Here is a 26,167-nt window from a genome sequence, read left to right as displayed (position 1 = left end):
ATGATTTCACCATTTTCTTGATTTTCAGTCTACTGATTTAAATACATGACCCTACAAATATTATTAATATTATGATAAAAGAAAAAGAGCTCACTCCTAAACTTATAAATTCTTTATAATGATTTATAAAATATTTAATAAAATAAAATACACATTTTTAGCAATTGTTTATAAGATAAAAATATATATAATAAGAGTTGAAACAAAAAAGGTATGGAATTTTCAATTCATTTTTTAAAGTATCAATAATTTTACTTATTTTTATAAAAATTAATTATAAATTTTAACATTACCAGCATATTATAAGTTTCATTATAATATTTCATCTGAAACAATTCAATTTTCTTTTTAAAAATAAGGTAATTCATATAAAATAAATTTAAATACATTTAATCAAGCACCCTCTAAATATTTACTTTTTAATAGTAAATATAAAATTAAATTAGATTTAGTTAGATAAAGAAAAAAATTGAACAACAAACGGAGTTATAAATTGGGGCTCGAGGGGTTCTGATCGTCTCTATTTATGTTGTGAAGTGGCAGACGAGTCGAGCCGGCTCACGATGCTTGATTTTGAGTTCGAGCTCAATTTTATGTATTCATAATTTCACAAGCTTTATATATATATATATATATTTTTTTTTTATATGTTTAATTTCATATTGAATACTTTATCAATTTTATACTCAAACTTGACCATATATTATAATTATTAATCAACACCATATATTTTATTTTAGATAATAATAAGCTATGGTACTTTTATTTATATATTTAATCTTTATACAAAAACAAGCGTAATTAACAACTTAGTAAATTCTGATATTTTTTAAAAATAATTATTTATTGTGACACATATAAATTTTATGTTATATTTTAATATATGTTTGTAATCTCTTATACTTTTTTAAATGACAAGTCCTAACAATTAATTTATAATTTTTTATATTCATTTGTGAGTTTTATATTTATATCAGGATACATAGTATGCATGACGCAATCTATTTTATTACTTATAAATTTATGTCAAACCTATGAATTAATCTAGAGATTATTACAATAATAATAATGATGATGGTTGAATAATTTTAATTATTTTATTATATATATAAAGAGATCAAGTTTAATCAATAATTTAGTAAGTTTTAGTAATTTATTAAAATAATTATTTAATATGATACATAAAATTTTATATTATATTTTAATATTTATTTATAATCTCTAATACTTTTTTAAATTGACAAGCCATAATAATTAATTTATAATTTTTTATGTCTATTTGTAAAGTTTATATTTATTTGTAATTTATTTTCAATATTATATTACTATTAAACTAATTTAAAATCTCACCAACAATTTTATTACAAAAATATACATTCTTTTTTCTCTTTCTTTCGCAACTCAAAACTCTAAATTCTAACACTCAATTTCTTTCTCACTCTTCCCATTCCTCAATTCTTACTAGTGGACCTTCACCAGTTTCTTTCTCCCAAATCTAAATCCTAAAACCCTATCCCCAAACCAACTATTGCAAGCTCCAATCCATCTACCAGCGACGAGGAAGACGATTGTTGTTGTCGGCACACGGGACACGGCCAAAAGCAAGAGCTCGAACAGGTTTGCTATTTCTTCTCATATTCTTTCTCGTATTATTGTTTTCTGTATATAATTTGTTTGTCTTTTGAATGTTTCTGAGTGTTTAAGGCTATCATTAGGAACAGTTGATGGTTATTATGGTTATGTGTGACTGAGTGGAATTCATGGACTCTTCGAATTCGTGCATTGATTTATTGTCTGTAATGAAGCGTTTGTGGAAATGGGTTGATTTTGAGTTCAATTTGTTGGGGTTTCACTTCAAGAATTTGTTAATCATTGAAAAATTTATGCTCGAGGTTTTTGGAGTTTCTTCATTTACTCCTCCGTTCGAGCTTCGAATCGCCACTACCAACGCGCCTCCATCATTTTGCGCTTTGCCCCGCTGCGATCTTGGTAAGTTTCTTTCTCTCTTTCTTGGCCTGCTCGCCCTGAGTGTACGTAGGTGAGTTATGGTGAAGAAGTTTAATTCCTTGTTTGGATTCAATAGTCGAGGCTGGTTAGGATTTAAATTTCAAATCCTCGGAAGGAACTTTCTGGATTTGGGGATTCTGCCAGTGCTGTGGAATTGTTTTGTCGATGAGGATGTGAAGTTGTTAAGCGATTATAGGATTGATTAGTAGAGTCAAGTATATACAGTTTGGAAACAAATCTCCGCATCGAGATTTGTGAAGCTGAATAGCTCCACAGTTTGTTGCAAGCTTCTCAATCTAGGTTTACATAAGGTAATTATTGTAATAAATTGAAAACTGATACTGAAGAATGAAGATTGAAAGATAAGATTAAACTTTGCTCTAACATGTCCAGATGTGCTTATTCTTTGCATCATCTTGGGTAGTATTGCTGCTATAATTTTTTTATATGACTTTGATTGTATTAGTTAAAGAGTTCTTATCATGTGATAAGATATGTGTAATCAGTTTTATAAAAATTATCAAAATACATAATAACATAAGTGAATTGAAATATTATATTTAGCTGCTAAAGTTATTTTGTTTAATATGAATTTAAATTAAAATTTTAACCTTGTCAGCTAACTCAAGATTTGGACCCTCTGGATAACTAAATATATTGCATGCGTTGGATGACAAAATGAATTCAATGAGACTGTTAATTAGTGCTGACAAATGGAAAAATTTTCAGGTTTTGCCCGTAATTATCTATAGGTATGACAATGTGGATTTTATTTTTACTTTGAGGCATACTATTTGTGCATCTAATGAAGAACTATTATCTTAATTAGGTACATAGCAGTTTTGATGAACTACAAGCATGCATTTCTTTCTCCTGGGGCTAATATGGATCTCTGTCTTTTTTGTCAAATTAGGAGAATTTTTTGCTGTTTGCTTCAGCATATACGGTAGATTTTAACATAAGGATAGATGATCCTCATGGCGTGTTTTCCATGTGTTCTTACTATTTTCCTCATGCCAGGTTACTTCTACAGGAAAGGTATTCAAAATGTTACAAAGTATTCCCCACCAAATTGTGCAATCTCCAGCCAGGCTAGGCCTGCCAAATCCCAACTCACCATCTCTTCAAAGCCCCAACCCACCTAAATTCTCCTCTCAAAACCAACAAACTAACCACTCTCATCAATCGTTGAATCAGTTGTCAACTCCAGCTGTTTCTTCAACGCTCCTCCCCCTCCTACCACCTCTTACTAGAGCTCAATCTCTTCTCCTCCAAATGGCGTCTTTGGCCTCGAAACTCTTTGAGGTCTCACCCAATCGTGCACATTGGATCAGTGCATTCCGGGGATCCCTTCCGTCCTTTTTGTCTTCCCAAACCCAGTCGTTACCACCTGCTTCGCCAGACTCATCTCCTTCTTCAGCCAAAGAAATCCTTGCCCAGTTCAATACTCTTCAGACTCAACTCTTTGAAGCTGTTGCAGAACTCCAGGAGATACTCGATCTTCAAGATGCTAAACAGAAGCTCACTCGTGAAATCCGCTCCAAAGATTCTGCTCTTCTTGCCTTTGCCAACAAGCTTAAAGAGGCTGAGAATATTCTTGACATTCTGGTTGATGATTATTCTGATTACCGCCGCCCTAAAAGAACCAAGTCAGTAAATGATGCAGAGGATGCTCCAACAACTACTGTTGCCACTCAGCTAAAATTATCAGATATTTTGTCTTATGCACATAAAATAAGCTATACAACTTTTGCACCTCCAGAATTCGGTGCTGGGCAGGCTCCTCTCCGTGGAGCACTTCCTCCCGCTCCACAAGAGGAGCAGATGCGTGCATCGCAGTTATATAATTTTGCTGATCTTGATGTTGGTTTACCTAAAATGGATGAAGGGAAAGAGAAAATAATTGAACCATTGATGGAAACGCCTGCCCTGCCAGCAGAAAGCAATCCACTCGCCAATATTTCCGCAATCCAAGGCTTGCTTCCTCCAAATATTGTTGTACCATCAGGATGGAAACCTGGAATGCCTGTGGAATTGCCAAGTGATCTACCAATTCTTCCTCCACCTGGATGGAAGCCTGGTGACCCGATCACATTACCCCCATTGGATTCTCTTCCTGCTCCAGCAAGGGCCGACGAACAGCAGTTGAGGCCCGTCCCTCCTCCTGGTTTGGCAAAGGCACCGGAGCCCATACAGGTCCGGCATGTGCAGCTTGATATTGAGGACGATAGTAGTGATTACAGTAGCGATGTAGGAAGCTCTGATAGTGAAGATTGATACTCAATTTGAGCTATGTTATTGGTAACTATGTTGTGGATCAATTTGCAACATTTTATATACAATCTATTCGAATGTGATTCCCATATGTTGCCTGTTTTTCCAGTAAAGGAGGTATGTGGACAAGTGTGTCCATATGAAATGATCCATCAACAGAATGGACCAGAAAATTGTCTATCTTGTGTAATGTTTGACTGTGCATTTAAGATCTGTAATTCTTGTAGCAGAACACTAGAGTTCTTTTTCTTGCAATTTTCATCCAGAGCGACGATGCTGATAAGAGTAACTGCGTTCATGAATCCTACTTATACCATGCGGATGGAAATTGGCTAAGTATTCTTCAGGAGTTTTGCTAATTGTGCTCTATTCAGGGGACTTTTGGACGTCTCTGAAATGGTTTCAAGTTGATATTCTGCGTTGTGTGCTAAACCATGTGAATAAAAGAAAATGTAGGATATAAAGAGTACTACTACTATACTTGGTGATATCATGCAAAATTCACAAGCCTAAAGATTGTAGGATAAAAAGAATGGTGAATTATATTTTGCAATCTGAATTGTGTTTGTTTTATATTTTGTTGTTTATTTATTTTTTATTTTGTCAATTTGTTATTTCAATTTTGTGAAATTTGGACTTTGTCATATATGATCTATTTTTGATTTGAATCTTCTGTTAGAAAAATATCACATGCAGTGTGTACTAAAGAGTAATGTCATGGTGTTTCTTCTGTCATGTGTACTGCATGTCATGCTTTATCGGCAAAAAGAAATTAAAAAAATAATTATATATGGTATCGTACAAATTTAACAAAGTTGAGATGATAAGTTCATTTACACAAAAATAATAAAATAATAATAATTAGATGACGAAGTGTCAAAACGGGTATAATTTTACTGAACGGGCCTATTTGTTTGTGTTTTTAATTCAGTTTTCAGTGGCAAATATGTGTTTTGAATTTTATTTAGATTTTCATGTAAAATAAGAATGTGTTTAGATTAAAAAGAAACTGTAGTTTATATTATATTATAGTATCAAAACAGTATATTTTTAATAAGAACATGTATAAACAAATATATTTAAGTGAAGAAATTCTCTGATGTTGAATCTAATTATTTCATCATTTATACTTTATTTTTAAGGGGATACTTTTTAGTGTTTCATATTTATTTATTTTATATATAGATATATGTATCTATCATTATTGCATCATTTCTTGCTCACTTAATAACTTCCAAGTTAATCACTCTTCTTAACTTTTATATTTTCTTTTTCTTCTCTCATAATTTTCTCATAATTTTTTTAAATTAATAATATTTATTTTTTATGGGCCACCACAGGATTGAGGCCCAACTTAAATGGGCTGAAACCCAATGTCATTTCTGTAAATAACCCCCATTTCCGTATCTATATATTCCTGATCTCACTCAAACCCTAGAAACTCTCATACCAGAACCCTAGCTCCTGCGCCACTAACGCCAAACTTAACGAAATGGCAGCTGCCGCCGCCCGCCCTCTCGTCACCGTGCAAGCCCTGGAAAATGACATGGCCACTGACGGAGGTGCCGCCGCCAATTCCTTGCCTCTTCCCGATGTCATGAAGGCCGCTATCCGCCCTGACATTGTCACTTTTGTGCACGGACAAATCTCCAACAACGCCCGCCAGCCTTATGCCGTTTCTAAGAAAGCTGGCCACCAAACCTCCGCGGAGTCGTGGGGGACAGGCCGTGCCGTTTCTCGTATCCCCCGTGTGCCTGGAGGTGGTACCCACCGCGCAGGGCAGGGAGCCTTCGGAAACATGTGCCGTGGTGGACGAATGTTTGCGCCAACGAAGATCTGGCGCCGCTGGCATAGGGCAGTTAATGTTACTCAAAAGCGCCATGCCGTCGTCTCAGCGATCGCTGCTTCTGCCGTTCCTTCTCTGGTGCTTGCTCGCGGACATAAGATTGAGGAAGTTCCTGAGTTGCCTCTTGTTGTGTCTGATTCTGCCGAGGCTGTTGAGAAAACTAATGCTGCCCTGAAAATCCTCAAGCAAATCGGAGCATTCCCCGATGCTGAGAAGGCTAAGGACAGCCATGCTATCCGTCCTGGTAAGGGGAAAATGCGTAACCGTAGGTACATTTCTAGGAAAGGACCTCTCGTTGTGTACGGCACTGAGGGGGCTAAGCTGACTAAGGCTTTCAGGAACATCCCTGGAGTCGAAGTGGCCCATGTTTCTCGCCTTAATCTCCTCAAGCTCGCTCCAGGAGGTCATCTTGGAAGGTTTATTATCTGGACCAAGTCTGCTTTTGAGAAGCTTGATGAGATTTATGGGACTTTTGACAAGCCTTCTGAGAAGAAGAAGGGTTATGTGTTGCCAAGGACTAAGATGGTAAATGCTGATCTAGCAAGAATTATCAACTCTGACGAGGTGCAGTCCGTGGTGAAGCCGATCAAGAAGGAGATCAGGAGAGCTCCATTGAAGAAGAACCCATTAAAGAATCTCAACGTGATGTTGAAGCTCAACCCATATGCTAAGGCAGCCAAGAGGATGGCTCTCTTGGCTGAGGCGCAGAGGGTGAAGGCTAAGCAGGAGAAGCTTGACAAGAAGAGGAAGCAGATCACCAAGGTATCATTGTTTTTAAATTTACCCCGTCATGCGTTGCTGATTCTGCAGGTCTTGACTTCTGTTTATTTCTTCTGTCTCTCTTTTTGTTAACTGTGGATATTATTTGTTCTGTTAATCGTGTGTATTCTTTAGTATTAGTTTATATTGAATAAATGAATGATAATTATTCTGTATTAGTTCCATGTACTTGAGTGATGTGTATGGTTGTAGAATATCTTTCGAGAACTTGTCGTTATTTGTTTATGCCTACTAGTTTGATCATGTTTTCCTTGTCTTATATGATCTGGTGCATATATTATGTGGAACAGTGTTAACTAATATGCCAGCAACATTTTGTAGTCCCCTAGTTGCTCTTAGCCTAACACTGTAGATATGTAACTTGCGGGATCAGACATTTGACATTTCTGCCTTGTGCCATTAGGCTGTATCATGTCTGATTTGCTCACTATAGGGTTGAGTGCTGCTGCACTTCACATTTCAATATGTTGAGCTGATGAAATGAGAAGGAATTGTCTTCTGAATATTTATGTTTGGTGTACAATTAGTGTAGTCCTTAATGATGTTTGAATAGGCTTTACTTGAACCTGGAATAGTTGGTTGGACGAGCATCTATTGTGTCCATGTTCACCATTAGAAAGTAGCAATATTTGGTTTATATGGGTCGTTTGTTTGAGATTCTTCTAAGCTGTATCTTTCTTAGTGTTATTTATGCTTTACTGAGTCTTGTATGGTCATATCTCCATGTTGACTTGTGATTCTTGCTGATATGACTTTGACCATAATGTCTTACTCAAGATTTCGTTGTATACCTTGATTGTGATATTTTCTTCACCATTTTAGTTGAAAAGCTTAGATGTGACTCACTATTTAATAAGTCTTTGATGTATCTAGCAGAGGAGATCATAAAATTGTGAAATTGAACAAACTCTAAAGTGCTACAACACGTCAGTATTTTCATAATGTGTACTTGTGCAAGTAAATACTTGTTTTCATAATGTGTACTTATGCAAGTAAATAATTTCTTCTGTGCAGTAGCTTACGACAGAAACACCCATATTTGAGCACTAACTTATTGCTGCATTACTTTTTTTCCCCATCACTCTCTCTTGCAGGAGGAGGCCTCGGCCATCAAATCTGCTAGCAAGACTTGGTACAAAACAATGATCTCAGATAGTGACTACACAGAATTTGAGAACTTCTCAAAGTGGTTGGGTGTATCTCAGTAATTGAATCTTTAATTTTGATAACTGTTAGAACCTGCTATATTTTGAATTTGTTGTGTTTACTGTTTTTGACTCTAAGCCTTTCAAGACATGGATAGGATTATATGGGATGGGAATCACTGCAATAACTTGCCTAGATCAACTTTACTTTTTCCATCCCATGTTTTGGTGCCCAAGTTTCTGTTTAGTTTGAGAAATTTTGGTTTAGACAATATCTTAAGGATTCACAGTTTTATCATGTTCTCTACCAGTGCCGTTTCGTCCGTTCTCTTTTGTTTTTTTTTTTGTGATCCATTTATTTTCCTTTGTGGTTTGGATGAATTCTGTATGGTAACCTGTCCTCCAAATGACTGTGTTTCTGTCTCGCATTGATTCATTCCTTTACATGATACATAATTTCGTCAGAAAGTGGCAACACCCTGAAGCGTCGTGTATTTCGTATTAGCTATGTTGGGGATACTGTGTTTTTGGAGTGGTAAGTGTCTGTATCTATAAATCTTGCAAAGTCTGATGCTGTGTTTGGACACATTCCGTTCTTGTGGCATGTTATCAGATTTGTGCTTATTCTTTTACCATCACATATTTGAGGAAGTATATAATAATAATAAAAAATGACAATCTCTGAATAAATATGGTGGATAGTATTTAAATTTAGGGTAAATTTTGAGGTTTAGCATAATTATGAATGCTTATTGGTGTTTGAAAAATTATCAATATATTTTTAATTTTAATGTGTGTCTAACAATTAGCCCATACAATTAATCTCTGTTAGGTTTTTATTTATCTTTTTGTAGTAAATTGGTCAAAATGTTTTTGTGTTTTAGAAATTATAATTTTATTTATTTTTAAAATTTGTATTATTTTTGCAATTGATTTAGTTGATAATTTTTTTAATACACTCCATTCAATTTTTTTATAAATTTTTATTTTTATTTTAAAAAAATAAAAAAATATAGTAAGGGTAAAGTTGATATCTTTTATATTTTAATCCAATTAATATATAATTTTATCAAATATGCATGTGTTGGGCTTACAAAAGCTAATCCAATGTGGTCCCAAACAAAAAACAAAACTCAAGAATTCAGATGATATTTGGGTTTGGGCTGAGGGCCTTTAGTCCAGATGCCACAATGAGAATATTTAGGTTTGGATTTGTTGGGAAATCATTAAACTGGAGTAAGAAGTTAAGTATATATATAAATAGTGTGGATGGGGGCTGCTAATAGAGGAGTTGTAGGGACATGAATGAACATAGGCAAGCCACTGCCACTTATAGCTCTAAAATAGGTAGGTGTTATGGAAACATAGAGATGAGTAATAAATGTAGTAATGACGTGGGTATAGGTGCAAGTATAGAAATATCATAAAATTGAAATAGTATTGGAACTAGCTAATACTTGTGGAAGAAGTTAAGGAACTAGTATATCCATATTTATAAATACTCCGACTAAAATATTAGATATTCAAATTTAACATACCATTAGCGAGAATTTGCGTTTATGCCTTTGAATGGGTTGGAGTTCTCATAAATGACTTATTATTGTCAAGAATCAAAATTTACTCAAATAAAATTAATATATGTCTCAGAACACGCCACTTCATCAAACATTTTGATTTTTTTTTTAAAAAAAAAACACAAAACACAGACACATAAACGCAAAAAGAACAAGCAGCAGGAAAAAAAAATGATCTATAAGAGAAAATCCAAATCAAAGAAACAATAATGCACCCTGGTAAGAAGCAGCGGTGGTATCACCCAACCACACAAATTAATAAAAAAGAAGAATAATAATCATTTAAAATTTGTGTACTATGATATCTTTTCCTGGTATGATTAATAATAGAAAATCCCTTATTTATTAAAAAACTTGTGTAGTATGATGTGTTGCTGAAGAGTGGATGGATGATGGATCCAACCCAAATAATAAACACAAAAGCGAGAATCATCTCATATTCATCTACCCCAAAAATACAATCTCACAAGGATCTGACGTTGTTCAAACTCTCAACCTAAGAAATTTAATTCATAGGGATATAGTTTTAGGCTCAACAGACCTAACAGCGCTGCCCCCAATAGTTAGTGGAACAACTTGACATTTTACATCAACCAATCTACATATATATAGCTTATTAATAGTTTATAATTATTTGTCATTGAATTTAGGAAAAATTACACTTTTCATACACAGAGTATTTTACTTTTTGGCCTCACTGTTTACGGGTTTGGTACATTTGGTCCCATAGACTAAAAGATTATAGCATTTTAAATTGGATAAAAAAAATATTATAATTTCTCATTCTATGAAAACCAAATGTGCTAAATCTGTAAATTTGAGATTAAAACAAAAAAGTACAATTTTCTCTTGAATTTCTGATTGTTTTATTTAGGTTAAGTGAATGGGATTTGTGTAAGTTTAAGGAAGAGCAGGAAGTCAAAAGGGGGTTTGTGTTGTTTTAGGAGTATGATTGAGCCAGCACATATTGTAGCTCTAATGTCCTTTAATTATCATTGCAAATTGACAAAGTGTGATCCATAGCTTCCTATCATCTCATCTCTCTCTCCAACACTCTCAAATCTCAATCAGTCATCATTTCTTTCTTACCTCAAACTATAGAAACTTCAACTTCAAATTTACTTCTTATGATGAGAGTTTTTTCCAATCACATTTACTATATTTTTCACTTTTTTCTTCAAAATAACTAATCACATATTGCAGTATAAGAAATATATATCTTTTTTATGCATGTTGAATTTTGATCGAAATTCAACATATCGTTTGTTATATGTTTTCACGGGATTATATAATTCAATAAAATAGCTTTTTCTTTTCTTTTCTTCTTACACAGATAATAAAGTTGGAAATATCATAATCATGAATGCTTTAATATATTTTTCAAAAATTTATAATTAAAATTTGGATAGTTTCAAATTCAGTTACCGCTATCCGTCACTTTGTGATGGTATTTATAAACTATGGTAAATTACAATCACCTCTCTTATAATTTGGTATAAGTATAAATAACTCATCGTCGTTTGAAAAATTATAAATACCTCTTCAAATGAAAAATAATTATGTGGTCCCTAAATTGTAATATGAATTTATTATTTCACCTTTGCTGGTTTTTTTCTTTAGTATTTGAAATAATATGAAAAAAAATTAATGGTAAGGTAGAGTAAATAATTTTTTTGGCATATTAGTTCATAAAAATATTTTAATATTTTAAAAAAGTATATAAAATTATAGTTCATAATATAAATAATATTTTAATTAATTTATCAAAAAAAATGGATAAAAACTAACCAAATTAGCTCATTATTGGATGAAAACTAAATTCAAATAGTATTTGTAACTTATTAAATAATTAAAAATATTTATAATTGTATCAAATTAAAAAAAAAAACTTTTGGGTAGTTAGGGTTTGGGGTAGTTGCGTAAGAGTGAGAGTGTAGGAGGACTGGGTGACAATAACAAAAAGTTTGTTACAGCGTTATTCCTCGTTAGTTAATTTTGTTTTTCAAGTTATATACTCCGTGCTGTAAAACAGAATGTGGGAAAAAGGGAAAGCTTCTCCTCCTACGCGCTCAATCTTGGCGGTGTAGTCCACTGTTGATCTTTACACGCGTCAGGTGGCAAAAGCTCCCAACCCTGGGGGTCGCTCAAGCAATGAAATCTCTCACTTGTCTAATCCCACCTTTTCTCTTTCACTGTTTCTGTTTCTCTTCTTTGTCCCCTTTCATTCGCCCTTCCACATTTCATCATTATTTCTCCATAACCTTAACTCCCCTCCTTCTTTACCCCCCCCCCCCCCCCCAACCCACGCGCTGTCACCACCACCTTTGTACCACGCGCCGCCCATACAAGTGACTATTTTGGCATTTGATTCGGGATCGAAAATGTGGTTTTTCCTTTTTAAGTCCGTAAGTGCAACGGGTTTGATCTCGAACCAATTTTATATTCTAAATTTGAAACGGAGATTTAATTAGTGCTGAATATGTCATATAGTAGTTCTTAAATGTCCAAATAAATTGAGTTATTTTAAATAGTTAATATGGATAAGATCAAGATTATATATCAGATAAACGAACTGTTCAGGGTATTTATAGTAATGATCCACTTGAACTAATCATATAATAATACTGCGGAATGTAGGTAATTATTAAGCTCGATTGAATAAAAACAAGAAGATAGATTATTTTCAAAACATTTAGGAGCTCTTTACTTTTTCGATAATTTACTTCATAGATTTGGAATCAGCGCTAGTTTCAATTATAAGGGTGAGATGGGAAAATTGGTCTGCAAAAATAAGAAAAATGAATATTAATTAATAGGGATCATTACACTTTACGTTCTTAGAATTACAGTATGCTTACACAAATTATTTTTTATTTTTGTATAATTATAAAAATCACTTATAGGCTCTTGGCAGTTAAAATTCAAAATAGTTGTATAATAATTTTGATATTTCTAAGAATTATAATCATGTGATGATATTGATATTTTTAATGATTGTACGTATAATTATTTAAAAAGTAAAAATAATTTATTATAAATACATCATACATGAGGGAATATAAGAGTGTAATTGTCGGCAATTAACAATAAAGACTACAGTAGTTAGCCATAAAGGACCTTACAATTTGCACCTGATCTCGAAATGTCACTGGCCGCTCCTTGGGCAAGACGGCCGGCAGTGACTTGCGGAGGACGTGCGGGCGGCTAGGGGATGCCGGCCGGCACGCAGGTGCGCAAACGGCCTCCGAGCAGAGACTCTTACCGATTGGGGATTGCAAAACTGTTCGTATGGGAACTTCCTTGATGTGTGGGGATGCTATCCGCCAAGTATGAAGTCATTCCGAGGACGTTTGGGCAAGGAGATATAAGGGCGACGATCAGGCGCCACCCTGCGCGCGAGCAGGAGAGAAATGCGTGAAGCAGAGTGCTTTATCTTTCGAGATTTGCAAAACTGTTTCTATGGCGAGATCCTTGGAGTGTTGGGAACACCTCCAAGATGTTTCAGAGGTAGACGGTTCCGTTTGGGTAGGAAACGACGATGATCTTCAGAGTCTGCCAGTGCAGTGGCGAGACTGTAATTTCAGAATATTGCGTGGGCAATTCCTCAGCGATGGATGATCGGATGGGGCTGAAATTCAAGAGTTATGATGTAGAAGTCGTAGGCTACGCTACGGTTCAAGCGGCACGTGATTTGGACATCGGTTGAGGGAGATACGAAAAAGGTGCGCTCCTCAACCCCTTTCAATGTCTACTGCTGGAAATAGGAAAAACTTTCTTAAGCCTATTATAAGGGGGGTATGATGCGGTGAGCTCCAGCCGGCCCTCCCCGTGCACGACGGCAGTGGCGGTAGGCAACGTCGGCACTAAATGAGCATCTCTTGGGGGCATGTTGGGGGCCTCCAAGGGCCGGCTCTAGGCATCTCAAAGGAGTGTTTAGAGTCCCCGAAAGGCATGGGAACCGGACGGGCAGCGTAGGGCCAGGACGGCCTACGTTGGGCACAAATGCGGCCGAGAGGTTCCGTGTGACGTGCAAGGTTGCTCCGCGGGCTGCGAGATATTTGGGGCAACACCTCTCGTGCGAATGGGTGATCGAGGCAAGCACTCCAAGACCTCGTGATCCAACTCATGGCACGTGCTATCGGGTTCTAGCCGTCCATGGGGGTCCGTTGGCTAAGATGAGCGGTCGTGGGGCGACACCGCACTGTGGGCAAATTATGTAGCCACGTCGAAAGGCAAGAAGGCATGTCGGGCATGCCATGCGGGATCAAAGCAAGATGTCGGCATATCATGTGGGTCTCGGACTTAAGGTGCGGTCCTACTCGGGCGAGGCATAAAAGACGGCCACGACGAAGGCGTGCGCCAAGGATGCCCCGAGTGTGCATTGGACATGAGACGGGCGTTGCGGGCGCATGCGGAGCGCCGTAATGCCGAGGCAGAGCGAGGATGCTCCTTGCCATCGAGGGATGCGTCGGCGGGTTCCGAGATTGTGGGCGAGACGCATGGCGGCAGACTAGCTAGTCAGGGCCGGCCGCTAAGAGACGCTAAGGCGTGCGTGCCGAGAGCCTCGGCGAACATGGGCATTTTGGATAGGCGAGCGCAAAGGCACGCGGTGCCGCGCAGGGATGCGTTCAGATGTCGTGCTAGCGAGCTTCAGTGTCGAAGACACGCGACGAACAGTCGGTAAACTCTGAGATGTGCGCAGGCTGGTCGAAGGTTGGGTGAAACCTGAGACGCCGCACGGGCGAAAAATATATTCCGCTGCGTGACAAGAGAGTCCGCCCGTGACAGTTGGTATCAGAGCCCGGTACCCGGGCTCTGTGCTCTTCAAAAAGAGAATTGTGCCCAGTTGAAGATCTGGATTGGCACACGCCTCTACATCAGGTAGAGCTCAGTTGAGTTGAGATCGTCAGTTGAGACAAGATCAGACCGGATTACGACACAGATGTGTGGCTTTGTTGTCTTGGGCTTTAAAATGCTTCAGCGAGCCGATTGTGAGACGGTATGATTTTGAGGGACGTCTGCCACAGAGATTATGTTCAGTAGAGTCCTTTCGGGCGAGTTTGAGCTGCTTCAAGAGAGCAAGTGGCTACGGTCCAACTTTGATGATATTGGTTGGCAGTTGGGTTAGCGTCGCAGATATGTTGAGCGAGCTGTCAACCGTGGTCCGAAATTTTTTTTGGAAGGAACGAATATCAGATTTTCAGAATTCATCTTGACTTCCCTGAGCGAGAGGGGGACATGCCGATGCGTCGGGTGGACTGCGAGAGCCACGATTGCGAGATAAGCAACCATGTGTGCGGAATTGCCGCAAGTCAGGAGGTGATCTAGGCGTTGAGGCCGTTGTGGTGTGCGAGATGCCACCTTTTGTGGAGAGTGGTGGATGAAGGGCCACCTTCTCATGTGGATTCGAGGAACCTTCCAGCAGGGAAGGACGAGCAGAAAGTTGAGGTGCTTAGGCACAATTGCACATGAGGTGCTTGGAACAAGCCACCCTTGGGGTTGCGAGGAGTGGATGTTGAGACCCCTTCGTTTTGTGGGCAGTTGTCGGTATGAGCCGTATGTGGCCGAGCAGAAATGTGGGATGGAATGCTGTTGTGGTATATGAGAGTGCGTCTAAAGGAAAGATGGCACGCTTCAAGAACCAGAGGGGCATAAGCATCCGTTATGAGAAAAACGGCAACTTGTCCGGAGCTTGAGTGGGAGCAGCCCACTAAGCCGTGCGTTGGATGCTCGTCAGGAGCATAGTTGAGCGGAACTGCGAATGTTCTTCGAGGGGATTCGGACACCATATTATGGGCTCTTTGGTTGAAGGATTTCCGAGGGGGACGATCGAGTTGAGAATCATGAGAGGAGCATCGGGCTCCATGGGCACCATGAGCGGCATGGTGCTGCCGGGTTGGGACTATAAAATCGATGATGCTTGGGCTTTGCGGCCGGGCTAGGAATTAAATTCGAGTTTGCGGCCGGGCTTGAAATGGAATTCGAGTTTGCGGTCGGGCTGGGGGTTGAAAATCCCCTTCTTGTGGGTGCTAGCAGGCAGGGATTTGAGCTTGAGTTTTGTAGTTGGGCGAGGATTCAGAAATCTTAGCCTTGTGTTGCGTTGTGAATGAAAATCCCAGTCCCGCAATCTTTGAGGGCAGTGACCCTATTTTTGTGCTGAGTCAAGAGAGGACTCTTTGCAGAGATGTTCGGTCCACGAGTGGCGTGGTTCCGACAGTTTGGGGCAACCGGCCCATGTGCGTTAAAGTTGGTTCAAGTGTGATCAACCGCAGAGGCGGGTATGTGTGTTTGCCGAGGACGGCAACACCTCGAGTGGGGGAGAGAGTGTGAAGCGTGCACACAGACTCCACACTTCAGTCGTTCCAAATCAATTCGAGTGTATCTGAGGCACTGTTTTGAGGAACATCAGAGTTTCAGAGGCGCACTTGACGGGACTTGAAGCACAGTTTGCTACCCACCCGTTTGAGAAGTTGTGAAGAGAGTACAGAATGCGTGTACAGACTTCCGACCTGTGGTATTTGCATTGTAAATTGGGTGTATTCAGACACTATTCGTGGGGGCAAACGATCAGTGATTGAGCTACAATTGGGAAGAGAGTGCAGAGAGAGGCACATACTTCCAGTGTGGGCTACAATGGGGAAGAGAGTGTAGAGGAGTACACAGACTTCCAACTTGAGCAGACAATGAGAAATGCAGTGCATTGAGGCACGATTATGGAGAGCTACCCGCCACTTTGGGAAGAGAGTGCAGAGAGAGGCACAGACTTCCGCTTTGAATTTTCGTGATGAATCGAGTGCGTTTGAGGCACTATGTTTTGTGGGGGAGCTTAGCACAGATTTGGGAAGAGGGTGTCGACGAGTACACGGACTTCCACTTGCGTTGAGATGATCACATCAGGTGCGGCAGAGGCACCGTTTGTGGGGAGATTACGTGGGGTGCTGAAGAGGCACTTCACGATCGAAGTGCTCGAAAGAGTAGGAGGACGGTCTGGTGTCGCGCGATACTGAGAGAGAGTATTGGGCACCGCATACACCTCAATCCTTCGTGTATGTGTTGACGAGGACGTCAACGGATCGAGTGGGGGAGAATGTCACTGGCCGCTCCTTGGGCAAGACGGCCGGCAGTGACTTGCGGAGGACGTGCGGGCGGCTAGGGGATGCCGGCCGGCACGCAGGTGCGCAAACGGCCTCCGAGCAGAGACTCTTACCGATTGGGGATTGCAAAACTGTTCGTATGGGAACTTCCTTGATGTGTGGGGATGCTATCCGCCAAGTATGAAGTCATTCCGAGGACGTTTGGGCAAGGAGATATAAGGGCGACGATCAGGCGCCACCCTGCGCGCGAGCAGGAGAGAAATGCGTGAAGCAGAGTGCTTTATCTTTCGAGATTTGCAAAACTGTTTCTATGGCGAGATCCTTGGAGTGTTGGGAACACCTCCAAGATGTTTCAGAGGTAGACGGTTCCGTTTGGGTAGGAAACGACGATGATCTTCAGAGTCTGCCAGTGCAGTGGCGAGACTGTAATTTCAGAATATTGCGTGGGCAATTCCTCAGCGATGGATGATCGGATGGGGCTGAAATTCAAGAGTTATGATGTAGAAGTCGTAGGCTACGCTACGGTTCAAGCGGCACGTGATTTGGACATCGGTTGAGGGAGATACGAAAAAGGTGCGCTCCTCAACCCCTTTCAATGTCTACTGCTGGAAATAGGAAAAACTTTCTTAAGCCTATTATAAGGGGGGTATGATGCGGTGAGCTCCAGCCGGCCCTCCCCGTGCACGACGGCAGTGGCGGTAGGCAACGTCGGCACTAAATGAGCATCTCTTGGGGGCATGTTGGGGGCCTCCAAGGGCCGGCTCTAGGCATCTCAAAGGAGTGTTTAGAGTCCCCGAAAGGCATGGGAACCGGACGGGCAGCGTAGGGCCAGGACGGCCTACGTTGGGCACAAATGCGGCCGAGAGGTTCCGTGTGACGTGCAAGGTTGCTCCGCGGGCTGCGAGATATTTGGGGCAACACCTCTCGTGCGAATGGGTGATCGAGGCAAGCACTCCAAGACCTCGTGATCCAACTCATGGCACGTGCTATCGGGTTCTAGCCGTCCATGGGGGTCCGTTGGCTAAGATGAGCGGTCGTGGGGCGACACCGCACTGTGGGCAAATTATGTAGCCACGTCGAAAGGCAAGAAGGCATGTCGGGCATGCCATGCGGGATCAAAGCAAGATGTCGGCATATCATGTGGGTCTCGGACTTAAGGTGCGGTCCTACTCGGGCGAGGCATAAAAGACGGCCACGACGAAGGCGTGCGCCAAGGATGCCCCGAGTGTGCATTGGACATGAGACGGGCGTTGCGGGCGCATGCGGAGCGCCGTAATGCCGAGGCAGAGCGAGGATGCTCCTTGCCATCGAGGGATGCGTCGGCGGGTTCCGAGATTGTGGGCGAGACGCATGGCGGCAGACTAGCTAGTCAGGGCCGGCCGCTAAGAGACGCTAAGGCGTGCGTGCCGAGAGCCTCGGCGAACATGGGCATTTTGGATAGGCGAGCGCAAAGGCACGCGGTGCCGCGCAGGGATGCGTTCAGATGTCGTGCTAGCGAGCTTCAGTGTCGAAGACACGCGACGAACAGTCGGTAAACTCTGAGATGTGCGCAGGCTGGTCGAAGGTTGGGTGAAACCTGAGACGCCGCACGGGCGAAAAATATATTCCGCTGCGTGACAAGAGAGTCCGCCCGTGATTCGTAGGCCTTGCCAAACTCCTCTCGAATGTCGCGAAAAAACCTACCCGCATCTACAGAGACTCTCACTTACACCACGTTGCCCTAACGCGCCACCGCAAGCACCAACCAGAACCCTTGTAATGCACAATACTTGCGCACACAACCGCACGCGCAGCAGTAGCACTCCTCCGGTATCAGCAGCACGCACTACACACACTAAAAAAGGTTTTATAGTGTTGCGAAATATCTTACCTTTTTCTCGAAAGCTCCTCTTTGATTTTCTCTATCTAGACTGCAAATTATATAGCCGGCCTTCATTCATTCCTCTCTCTCCACTTTTTGCCTCTTCTCAACCTCCGTTGAGAGAGAGAGAGAGAGAGAGACAAAAAAGCAGCACCAAATCCTCAGTCACCCCTCTTTCATATGAAAACATCTCTAGATACAAATGTTTGCTGTATCTATATGTTTCTGATATAGCAATAGAATATAAAAGTATTCCTTTCTTCTTCACCATTCTTCCCCCCGCATGCATTTTCGCCGTCTACATATGCATATATAGCATTATATAGAGCAGAAGCTGGGATAAGTTTGGATTTAGTGATGTTGAACCTAAATTTAACTATTGATCCTTCGATACCGATCGCTAATCGAGCTGAAATGGCGTCGGATGAGCATCTCATACTATCCGGCGATCAAATGGAGTATTCCGGAAGCTCTAATTCCTCCATTGTTAATGTGGAAACCTCGAGCACCGCCGGAGACGAGAACTCGTGTTCGAATAATTTCGTCGGTTTCGATATATGGAAGAGCAATGGTGAGTACGAGGAGAGCGAGAAATCGAGCTGCGGTTACGTGACGAAGGAGTTTTTTCCGGCTAGTGGCGAAGTGCGGCCTACTCAGTGGTTGGATCTCTCGGAGGATCGTCGTGAGGTAGCGGAGGAGATGATTATTGCTCAGCAGCAGCAACAGAAGAGGCAGCAGGTGAAGAAGAGTAGGAGGGGACCGAGGTCTCGCAGCTCGCAGTATCGTGGCGTCACATTCTATCGACGTACCGGACGTTGGGAATCTCACATTTGGTAAGTCGTACAGTATAAAGTTTGAACTGTATAACTCTAATTCTTATCAGTGTATTGCTTTGACAATTTTAGTATTGCGAAACTTTCAAAATTGTAATACGTGTATATATTGTCTTATGATTCAAGAACTATATGAATAAATCAATTAAACCTTCCCCTATTGAGTTCCAGAAAACTCAAGCGACTAGACAATAATGCCAACATAGTATCCAATTGAAAACGGTGGTTTCTATCTGGTACTCAACTTTTTATATTCTCTCGTTGTCGGATCTGAAATTAGAGGTCGGGAAATAAGGAAATGACTGGATGTTATATAGTTTCTTCATTTGTCAAATCTACACCGCCCACCTTATTTTGATCTTAAGATCGCCCAGTGATGAGTGTAGCTGCTTGTGATTTGTAACTCCTACATGATCGCGATTAATTGCTATAGCTTATCATGGAATGGGTCAGGTAATGTATGATTAACTAAAGAAGCTTTCTCCATGTGATCTGTACAGGGACTGTGGCAAACAAGTTTATTTAGGTAAGCAGCCTAAAAATTAACTATGTATTTACTTTGTTGAGATTTTATTTAATCAGACCAACTGTTGCTGAAATCTAACCTGATTGGAACTGGAATGCGTAGGGGGATTTGACACTGCACATGCTGCGGCTAGGTGAGAGAGTTCCAATTGTTGTCAGTTGACATTGACATTTATTCCACCACTGGAGTTGTGGTTGCTAAAATTTTGTGAAAACTGGAACTCTAATTCTAGGGCATATGATCGTGCCGCAATTAAATTCCGGGGGCTGGATGCGGACATCAATTTTAACTCCAGTGATTATGAAGAAGATCTTAAGCAGGTTGGCTTGTGCCTGCTGTGTTTCACTTTATAATTTTCTCTTTTCCTCCTAATGAGCTTCTAACGTTGAGGCTTGTCCTTTCCTTGCTCCACAGATGAACAATTTAACAAAGGAAGAATTCGTGCACATACTCCGTCGCCAGAGTACAGGGTTCTCGAGAGGCAGTTCAAAGTATAGGGGGGTAACATTGCACAAATGTGGACGATGGGAAGCTCGGATGGGACAGTTTCTTGGCAAGAAGTAAGATGGAATTAGAACTGGCTGTTTCTTTTTTCCGAAGGATCTGTTAATCATAATGTTGATTCCGAGAAAATCGAGATCAGTCAGTAACTCATCTTATTATTATAATTATGAGCAACAGCACGCGTCATGGTTAGCAATGTTTTCTTGCAGGTATATCTATCTTGGATTGTTTGACAGTGAGATAGAAGCTGCAAGGTATGCAATTTTCTTGATAAATTTCTGTTGATGTTTTCTTGCAGGTGCATCCCTGCGTCCTTTGTTTATGGCAATTTTGTCGGTAATTTTCTTGTTAAATTTCTGTTGATGTTGGTCAGGGCGTATGACAAGGCTGCTATTAAGTGTAATGGAAGAGAAGCAGTCACCAATTTCGAGCCGAGCACATATGATGAGGAGTTAAGCTCCGAGCCGGAAATTGGAGGTAAGAATGTTAGTGAAGCACATAGTTTCCTCCCTGAAAGTCATATCTTTTGCATAACAGCTGGTACTTTGTTGTCTCTTGATATCTAGCTGGAGAAAACCATGATCTAGATCTAAACTTGGGCATAGCTCCTCCTAATAGAGCCAATGTTCAAACTCGGGACATGGAGATGGGAAGCTTTCAGATCCAGTCCTGCTCAAACAACCCTCCTGAAAATACCGGAACAAAGGTTCTCTGGGCATTTAGACAGTTCTCTGTTTCTGCTGTATTGTGAAAGGAGAATTTTCAGATTGCATCACCTTTAAAAACCGTGAATATTTAGAAACCTTGCTTAGTTAATTCTTACTTCCTTACCTGTGTAGGACTCTGCCTCAGTCACTGTGGGAGCTCAATTGTCCCATGGACACGTAAGTGCTTCTGGACGTCCTTTTATCTGGAGTGGAGTGGATTCCTCTTTCCATCTGGCTCATAAGGTATTCATTTTAGATAGTGGCTGTTCCAGTCCTTCATGTTGGTTTTACTTCGCTTGAATGATTTGGTTGATATTTTTTTTCTTGTTGCAAGCTGATTGTTGGCAAACATCTTGGTTGCATTTATACTTTAAACTTTCTCAAAATTTGTGTTATTTGCAACAACTTTTAGGTGATTAGTTCTTTCACCTATGACAGGCAACATGATATTTTTCTTATTCATTTTGCCGGATAAGTTAGTTCCTGGACATATGATAAGCAACCTAAAATTCATTTTACTCTCTGCAGGGAACAACAATTGACAAGAGTGTGGAAGTTGATCCATCCACAAACTGGACATGGAAGTCCCCAGAACATTTTCATGGGAATCATCCCTTACCTCTTTTCCCCATTGCAGCATCATCAGGATTCGCTACCTCAAGTTTCACTTCTTCTTCAGCTGCTATTCACGAGTTGCCTTTCAACACAAGATCACAAAACCATTATCCACCACCTGTCGCCAATTCGAATAATAGATCTCACTATCGTTGGAGGTAATGAATAAGCAGCAGCCCATGTCAGACCACCATCTGAACCCGTCTCCCTCTTCACTGGAAGAACCAATAAAATTTAGGGGTTCTAATTGACAGAATTTTACTCAAATGCTCATACAAACTGCTTTGGTCCTTTATTTTCATTTTATGGACAGCTTCTAATGCTTCTGCTACTTTTAGTCTTTTACATTCACCCCAGATTCCTATGTGCAAAACATGCTTACTGATTCATCTGCATGCACTAATGCAATTAAATGCAAGTTCTAAGAAATATGGTTTTGAGTGATATGGATGAAGCTTGTCATGACACTGGCATTCATTATGATTTATTAAAGACCAAATTAACAGGTCGACGAACAGGGATTTGATATTTTCAAGATGAATCCTTGTTGCTCCAATATTGTTCTTGTATCAGGTGCATTAGGTAGTTCAATTATTTCATTTGTCTCGAACAAAGCACTTGGGAATTGCTTGTACTAGGGAAGTTATGACGATGGTCCCAGTAAGTGCCAACTGCCTCAAACACATTTATTCCTAGAACGTGCTATTTTCCCTCTTTTCTCAAAAAAAATAGTACTACTTCCAACTGAAAAGTTGAAAGGTATCCTAGGACTAGTGCTTATGTTTTGTCCTTGAACATGATGATGTATGGTACACAGCCAGGCATGTTTTATTCTTAAATTTCTGCCCAATGGTTTAAAAGGTCATTAATGAATAGTCAGTCTAGTCCTTTTGGTTTTATTTCCTGCATTTATTTTTAAAATTTCAACATTTCCAAAATTGAAATTACTATTGCCTCACTTAGTTTTTACATAAAAATAAAGATATTTTTTATTAGTGTGTCAGAATTATATTTACATGCAGATATTCTATATGTAGAAATACATAATTTTTTGAAAGCAAATGAATCTATATATTTTGAATTATGAAAAAAATAGGTTAAATCCAATTTAACCCCCCCATGATATATAAAATAAGCAAATATCCCTTTGTAAAAAAAGTACCTCCTTATGTTTCAAAAAAACAAAGCATATTACTCCTATTAATGATTTAAATATGAGATAATTTACTTTATTTTTTAAAATACAGGAAATAATTTGCTAGTTTATTTTTTTACTCTTTTCTCATATCACGGGGTAAATTACATTTTTTTCTGAAAAAAATAAAAATGCGTAATTAGAGAATGAAAGCAAACAGGCCTGAATGTAAATTCCTCCATTTCCTGTTGGCAGGAGCAACGAGCCGCTCGGTTAAATGAGGTGTTCAAGTTCAACCTTTGTCTATATCTATCAGTTTCAAACTGTGGTTTTACCTTCGGTCCCCCCAACCTGCCCGCCATGTGGTTGTACCTATGTACATCTTGAGTTACTGTTATAATCATACACTACTCTAATGTATTACGTTATCAAATAGAAAGCCAACGCATCATATTGCACCATCCTCTCCTACCTCTGAAGCTATGTTTTAGCCTTATATGTACCCCAATTTAAAAAAATAAATAATAGAAATTTATATAGAGTTGACAGTTTTCATGTGGCAGGATATATGTATTTATGCGGAGTTTTATTATTAAAAACTAATTTTACCATTAGAAATATTTCAATGCCCTCGAAATTAATAACTAAAGTTCCTTTATCTCTCATTGATTATTAACAAATTGGAATTTTGAAAAAAAAGCACAAATTTCAATCGATATTGCCTTAGCTTTCAAGTAGACAAAAAATCTTCTATTACATTTTAAAATTCGTGCAAATATCGTACACATACATATATTTTATGCGACCCATTTTTAAATAATAACCAACTTAATTATATTTTTAATTTTTTTTTAAAAGAAAAGGCTATATATCAAATTAAACTACATATAATGCCAAAATTTGATATAAGATTCCCGCGTATTCAAGTCTTGGCATCGGGTTGGAAAGGACGTAGGATAGGCTGATTGGGCAGTCCTTCCTTTCTGAGCACGTTGAACTGATTTGACTATTCTCAACTTGCCTCTTGCTTTCCCCACTCTTTGGTACGGCCCACACTGTACCATTTGAATAGAAAAAATGAAACACACAGAAACCAGAACTTCATATGCTACCAAGTCCCAACGGTCCTTCCTTCCCGTAGGCCTCTAGACTTATGAACTGCAAGTCCACTACCATCCGCATCTCAATTTGAGGTTTTATGAATAAATTTGGGATTATAATTTTAAATTTTATTATAAATGATTTTTTTATTTTATATAAATTTATAATAATTGCATCATAATATTTAGTTATGTGGGTGTATTGATATGATTTATGCATTGATTAGTTGTTTAATTTATTAAAATATTCACCTATCGCCAAATAGGTAGTTAATATTAAATTATTAAAATTGTGTTGCATCAATGTATGCGTTTCCTTTATAATTATTATAGGATGATGATCAATATTTGGTACTATATGAAAAATATTCCTAACAGATCAACATTGTCATTTTTGGAAATTTTAAAGTGAGTGGAAAAACTTTGGAGTGCATAGAAATAAGGGAAAAATGCATTTTTTTGGCTCAACACATTATTTATATATAATAAAACATAATTAAAATTTGGAACAAAAGATACTCTCTCTCTCTCACAGACACACACATTAACGGAAAAACACTAGGTAAACACACAATGCCTTAACAAGGGGTATTTACGTAGGAGTTGTCATTTCCTTGTTAATGCAAATTTGCAGGGTTTGAGCTGTAAGTAATTTGAGATGTGGACGCCAATTGGAGTGAAATAGTGATGAATCTGATATGAGCACTCCGCAACATCCATTGGTTACTCTCATCAACTCTTATCCTTGTTACTTGTTACTACACCACACTATCACTATTTTCACTTCACCAATCCCATGTACATTAATTAAGGTGGTCCCCACCAACCAAACCTGATTTTTCTTTCTTGTATTTTTTATTAATTATTTTCTGATTTATATTTTAAGATATGATGTGAATAATATATACATATATAAACCAATGCACATTTCAAAGAGAAATAAAGAAAAACAAAAACAAATTAGGAGTGTAGTAGGCATAACAAAAATATTGGTGTTGTAGTTTCATAAACCACCGTTTGTGAATTTCAAATATTTTTATTTTTTATATTAGTATTAGCTGTGGTAGTACATCATCAAAACGTGCATATAATAAATATGATTTCACGTTTCAAGATTTATTATGAATAAAAATAAAATATATAAACCAACAAATCACATTTCAAGAAAAAATAAAAGAAACAAAAAGAATAATTTAGGGTATTATCGACACAACAAACGAATTGGTGTGGAAGTGTTTAAATGACGTGGGAGTCATTTTTATTAGAGAAAAAAAAAGTAACTATTATTAATTTTTAAAAATATCTAATTTTGGGTACAATTATAATTTTAAAAATTAGTACGACGGCAATATTAATCGTTATTTATGAATATAGAGGGTCTTTCTTTTTTGCGTTGGCATAAATATACACTAAGTGTATAAAAATATTTTAATGAATAAATATATCACGTCATCTTTATATAAAATCGTTGGAGGAACTAATTGAAAAAATAAATGTGATTTTGAAGCTAATTTAAAAAATCAGGAATGAAAATGAATTTTACCTATAGGCATTGTTTAATTTTCCGGAAGCTAGGCCTTGTTTGTACAGATATTGTTGATGTTGGTGTGTAGTTTGTGGCAGGCAGTAGTAATAGGGCAGCCCCAACCAATAAAATTGACCTGTACAATAGTTCGGCCCAGTAAACTTAATCAAGGCTCCGAAGTTGGGCCACTGATCCGTCCAATATGGGACTTGCTCTGTCAATTTTGTCGCCTTTGGGCTTATTTGGATGGGTGTAAAGTAGTTTGGGTAGGGGAATTAAGCATTCAAGAGTACTGAGCTTTGTCCCACATCGAGAGGAGGAAGAGCAGGTGGAGAGAACGGCGTCCTATAAGTTCGGGCGCGCGAGGCAGTTTTTAAGTACGCAGCCGCGCGGTAAGCACATAGCGAACTATTCTTTCGCCTTTTACTAAAGAATACCGTGTGCTTGCCGCAATCAAGCGGCATACGCCAATTTTTGGAGGGGGTATTCCTTTTTGGAATTTCCCCCAACAAATCTAGTTCCCAATTTCTGGAAGCTCTTTCTACTAATTACTTTTCACGGGGTTTAATTTGATTCTGTACAAAAAGGAAAAAAAAAAACATTGTTTTAAAAATAAATCAGAGTTAATTCTTTAAAATAAA

The 26,167-nt window shown here is 38.9% G+C and overlaps 3 protein-coding genes and 1 non-coding gene across 5 annotated transcripts; all 4 read left to right on the top strand.

Moving 5' to 3' along the window:
• Positions 1 to 1,409: 1,409 nt before the first annotated feature.
• On the top strand, positions 1,410 to 4,372 carry LOC105161411 (hydroxyproline-rich glycoprotein family protein). 2 transcript variants are annotated; one of them, XM_011079084.3, is made up of 3 exons: positions 1,411 to 1,617; positions 1,893 to 1,989; positions 3,028 to 4,372. In XM_011079084.3, the coding sequence occupies exon 3, from the start codon at positions 3,055 to 3,057 to the stop codon at positions 4,282 to 4,284; it is 1,230 nt and encodes a 409-aa protein (XP_011077386.2). In that variant the 5' UTR covers positions 1,411 to 1,617; positions 1,893 to 1,989; positions 3,028 to 3,054; the 3' UTR covers positions 4,285 to 4,372. The 2 variants fall into 2 exon arrangements, with proteins under 2 accessions (XP_011077385.2, XP_011077386.2); XM_011079083.3 differs by lacking the exon at positions 1,893 to 1,989 and having other exon boundaries at positions 1,410 to 1,617.
• Positions 4,373 to 5,708: 1,336 nt separating this feature from the next.
• On the top strand, positions 5,709 to 8,355 carry LOC105161410 (large ribosomal subunit protein uL4z). Its single transcript, XM_011079082.3, has 2 exons — positions 5,709 to 6,889; positions 8,002 to 8,355. Exons 1-2 carry the CDS (start codon positions 5,774 to 5,776, stop codon positions 8,113 to 8,115), a joined length of 1,230 nt encoding a protein of 409 aa, XP_011077384.1. The 5' UTR covers positions 5,709 to 5,773; the 3' UTR covers positions 8,116 to 8,355.
• Positions 8,356 to 18,605: 10,250 nt separating this feature from the next.
• On the top strand, positions 18,606 to 22,216 carry LOC105161408 (APETALA2-like protein 3). The gene is made up of 10 exons (XM_011079081.3): positions 18,606 to 19,414; positions 19,915 to 19,940; positions 20,043 to 20,073; positions 20,173 to 20,260; positions 20,355 to 20,500; positions 20,654 to 20,698; positions 20,818 to 20,921; positions 21,011 to 21,150; positions 21,284 to 21,394; positions 21,680 to 22,216. The coding sequence occupies exons 1-10, from the start codon at positions 18,939 to 18,941 to the stop codon at positions 21,926 to 21,928; spliced, it is 1,416 nt and encodes a 471-aa protein (XP_011077383.1). The 5' UTR covers positions 18,606 to 18,938; the 3' UTR covers positions 21,929 to 22,216.
• A 3,693-nt stretch (positions 22,217 to 25,909) lies between these two features.
• LOC148788216 (U5 spliceosomal RNA) lies at positions 25,910 to 26,028 on the top strand. The gene has a single exon (XR_016065652.1). It is a non-coding gene; the product is annotated as a U5 spliceosomal RNA (small nuclear RNA).
• The last annotated feature ends 139 nt before the right edge of the window (positions 26,029 to 26,167 follow it).

The sequence above is a fragment of the Sesamum indicum genome, linkage group LG5 (genome assembly GCF_026168435.1).
Source record: "Sesamum indicum cultivar Baizhima isolate 11 linkage group LG5, ASM2616843v1, whole genome shotgun sequence".
NCBI classification, from domain to species: Eukaryota; Viridiplantae; Streptophyta; class Magnoliopsida; order Lamiales; family Pedaliaceae; genus Sesamum; species Sesamum indicum.
This window is presented reverse-complemented; position numbering and strand designations above follow the sequence as displayed.

What these genes read in the sequence shown, in the direction of transcription:
- LOC105161408 (XM_011079081.3), top strand. Translation starts at nt 18,939, where the DNA reads ATGTTGAACCTAAATTTAACTATTGATCCTTCGATACCGATCGCTAAT. An exon ending in ACTGCACATGCTGCGGCTAG is followed by an intron (nt 20,074 to 20,172) that starts GTGAGAGAGTTC and finishes CTCTAATTCTAG; the next exon opens with GGCATATGATCGTGCCGCAA. An exon ending in CTGAAAATACCGGAACAAAG is followed by an intron (nt 21,151 to 21,283) that starts GTTCTCTGGGCA and finishes TTACCTGTGTAG; the next exon opens with GACTCTGCCTCAGTCACTGT.
- LOC105161411 (XM_011079083.3), top strand. Translation starts at nt 3,055, where the DNA reads ATGTTACAAAGTATTCCCCACCAAATTGTGCAATCTCCAGCCAGGCTA.
- LOC105161410 (XM_011079082.3), top strand. Translation starts at nt 5,774, where the DNA reads ATGGCAGCTGCCGCCGCCCGCCCTCTCGTCACCGTGCAAGCCCTGGAA. An exon ending in AGAGGAAGCAGATCACCAAG is followed by an intron (nt 6,890 to 8,001) that starts GTATCATTGTTT and finishes TCTCTCTTGCAG; the next exon opens with GAGGAGGCCTCGGCCATCAA.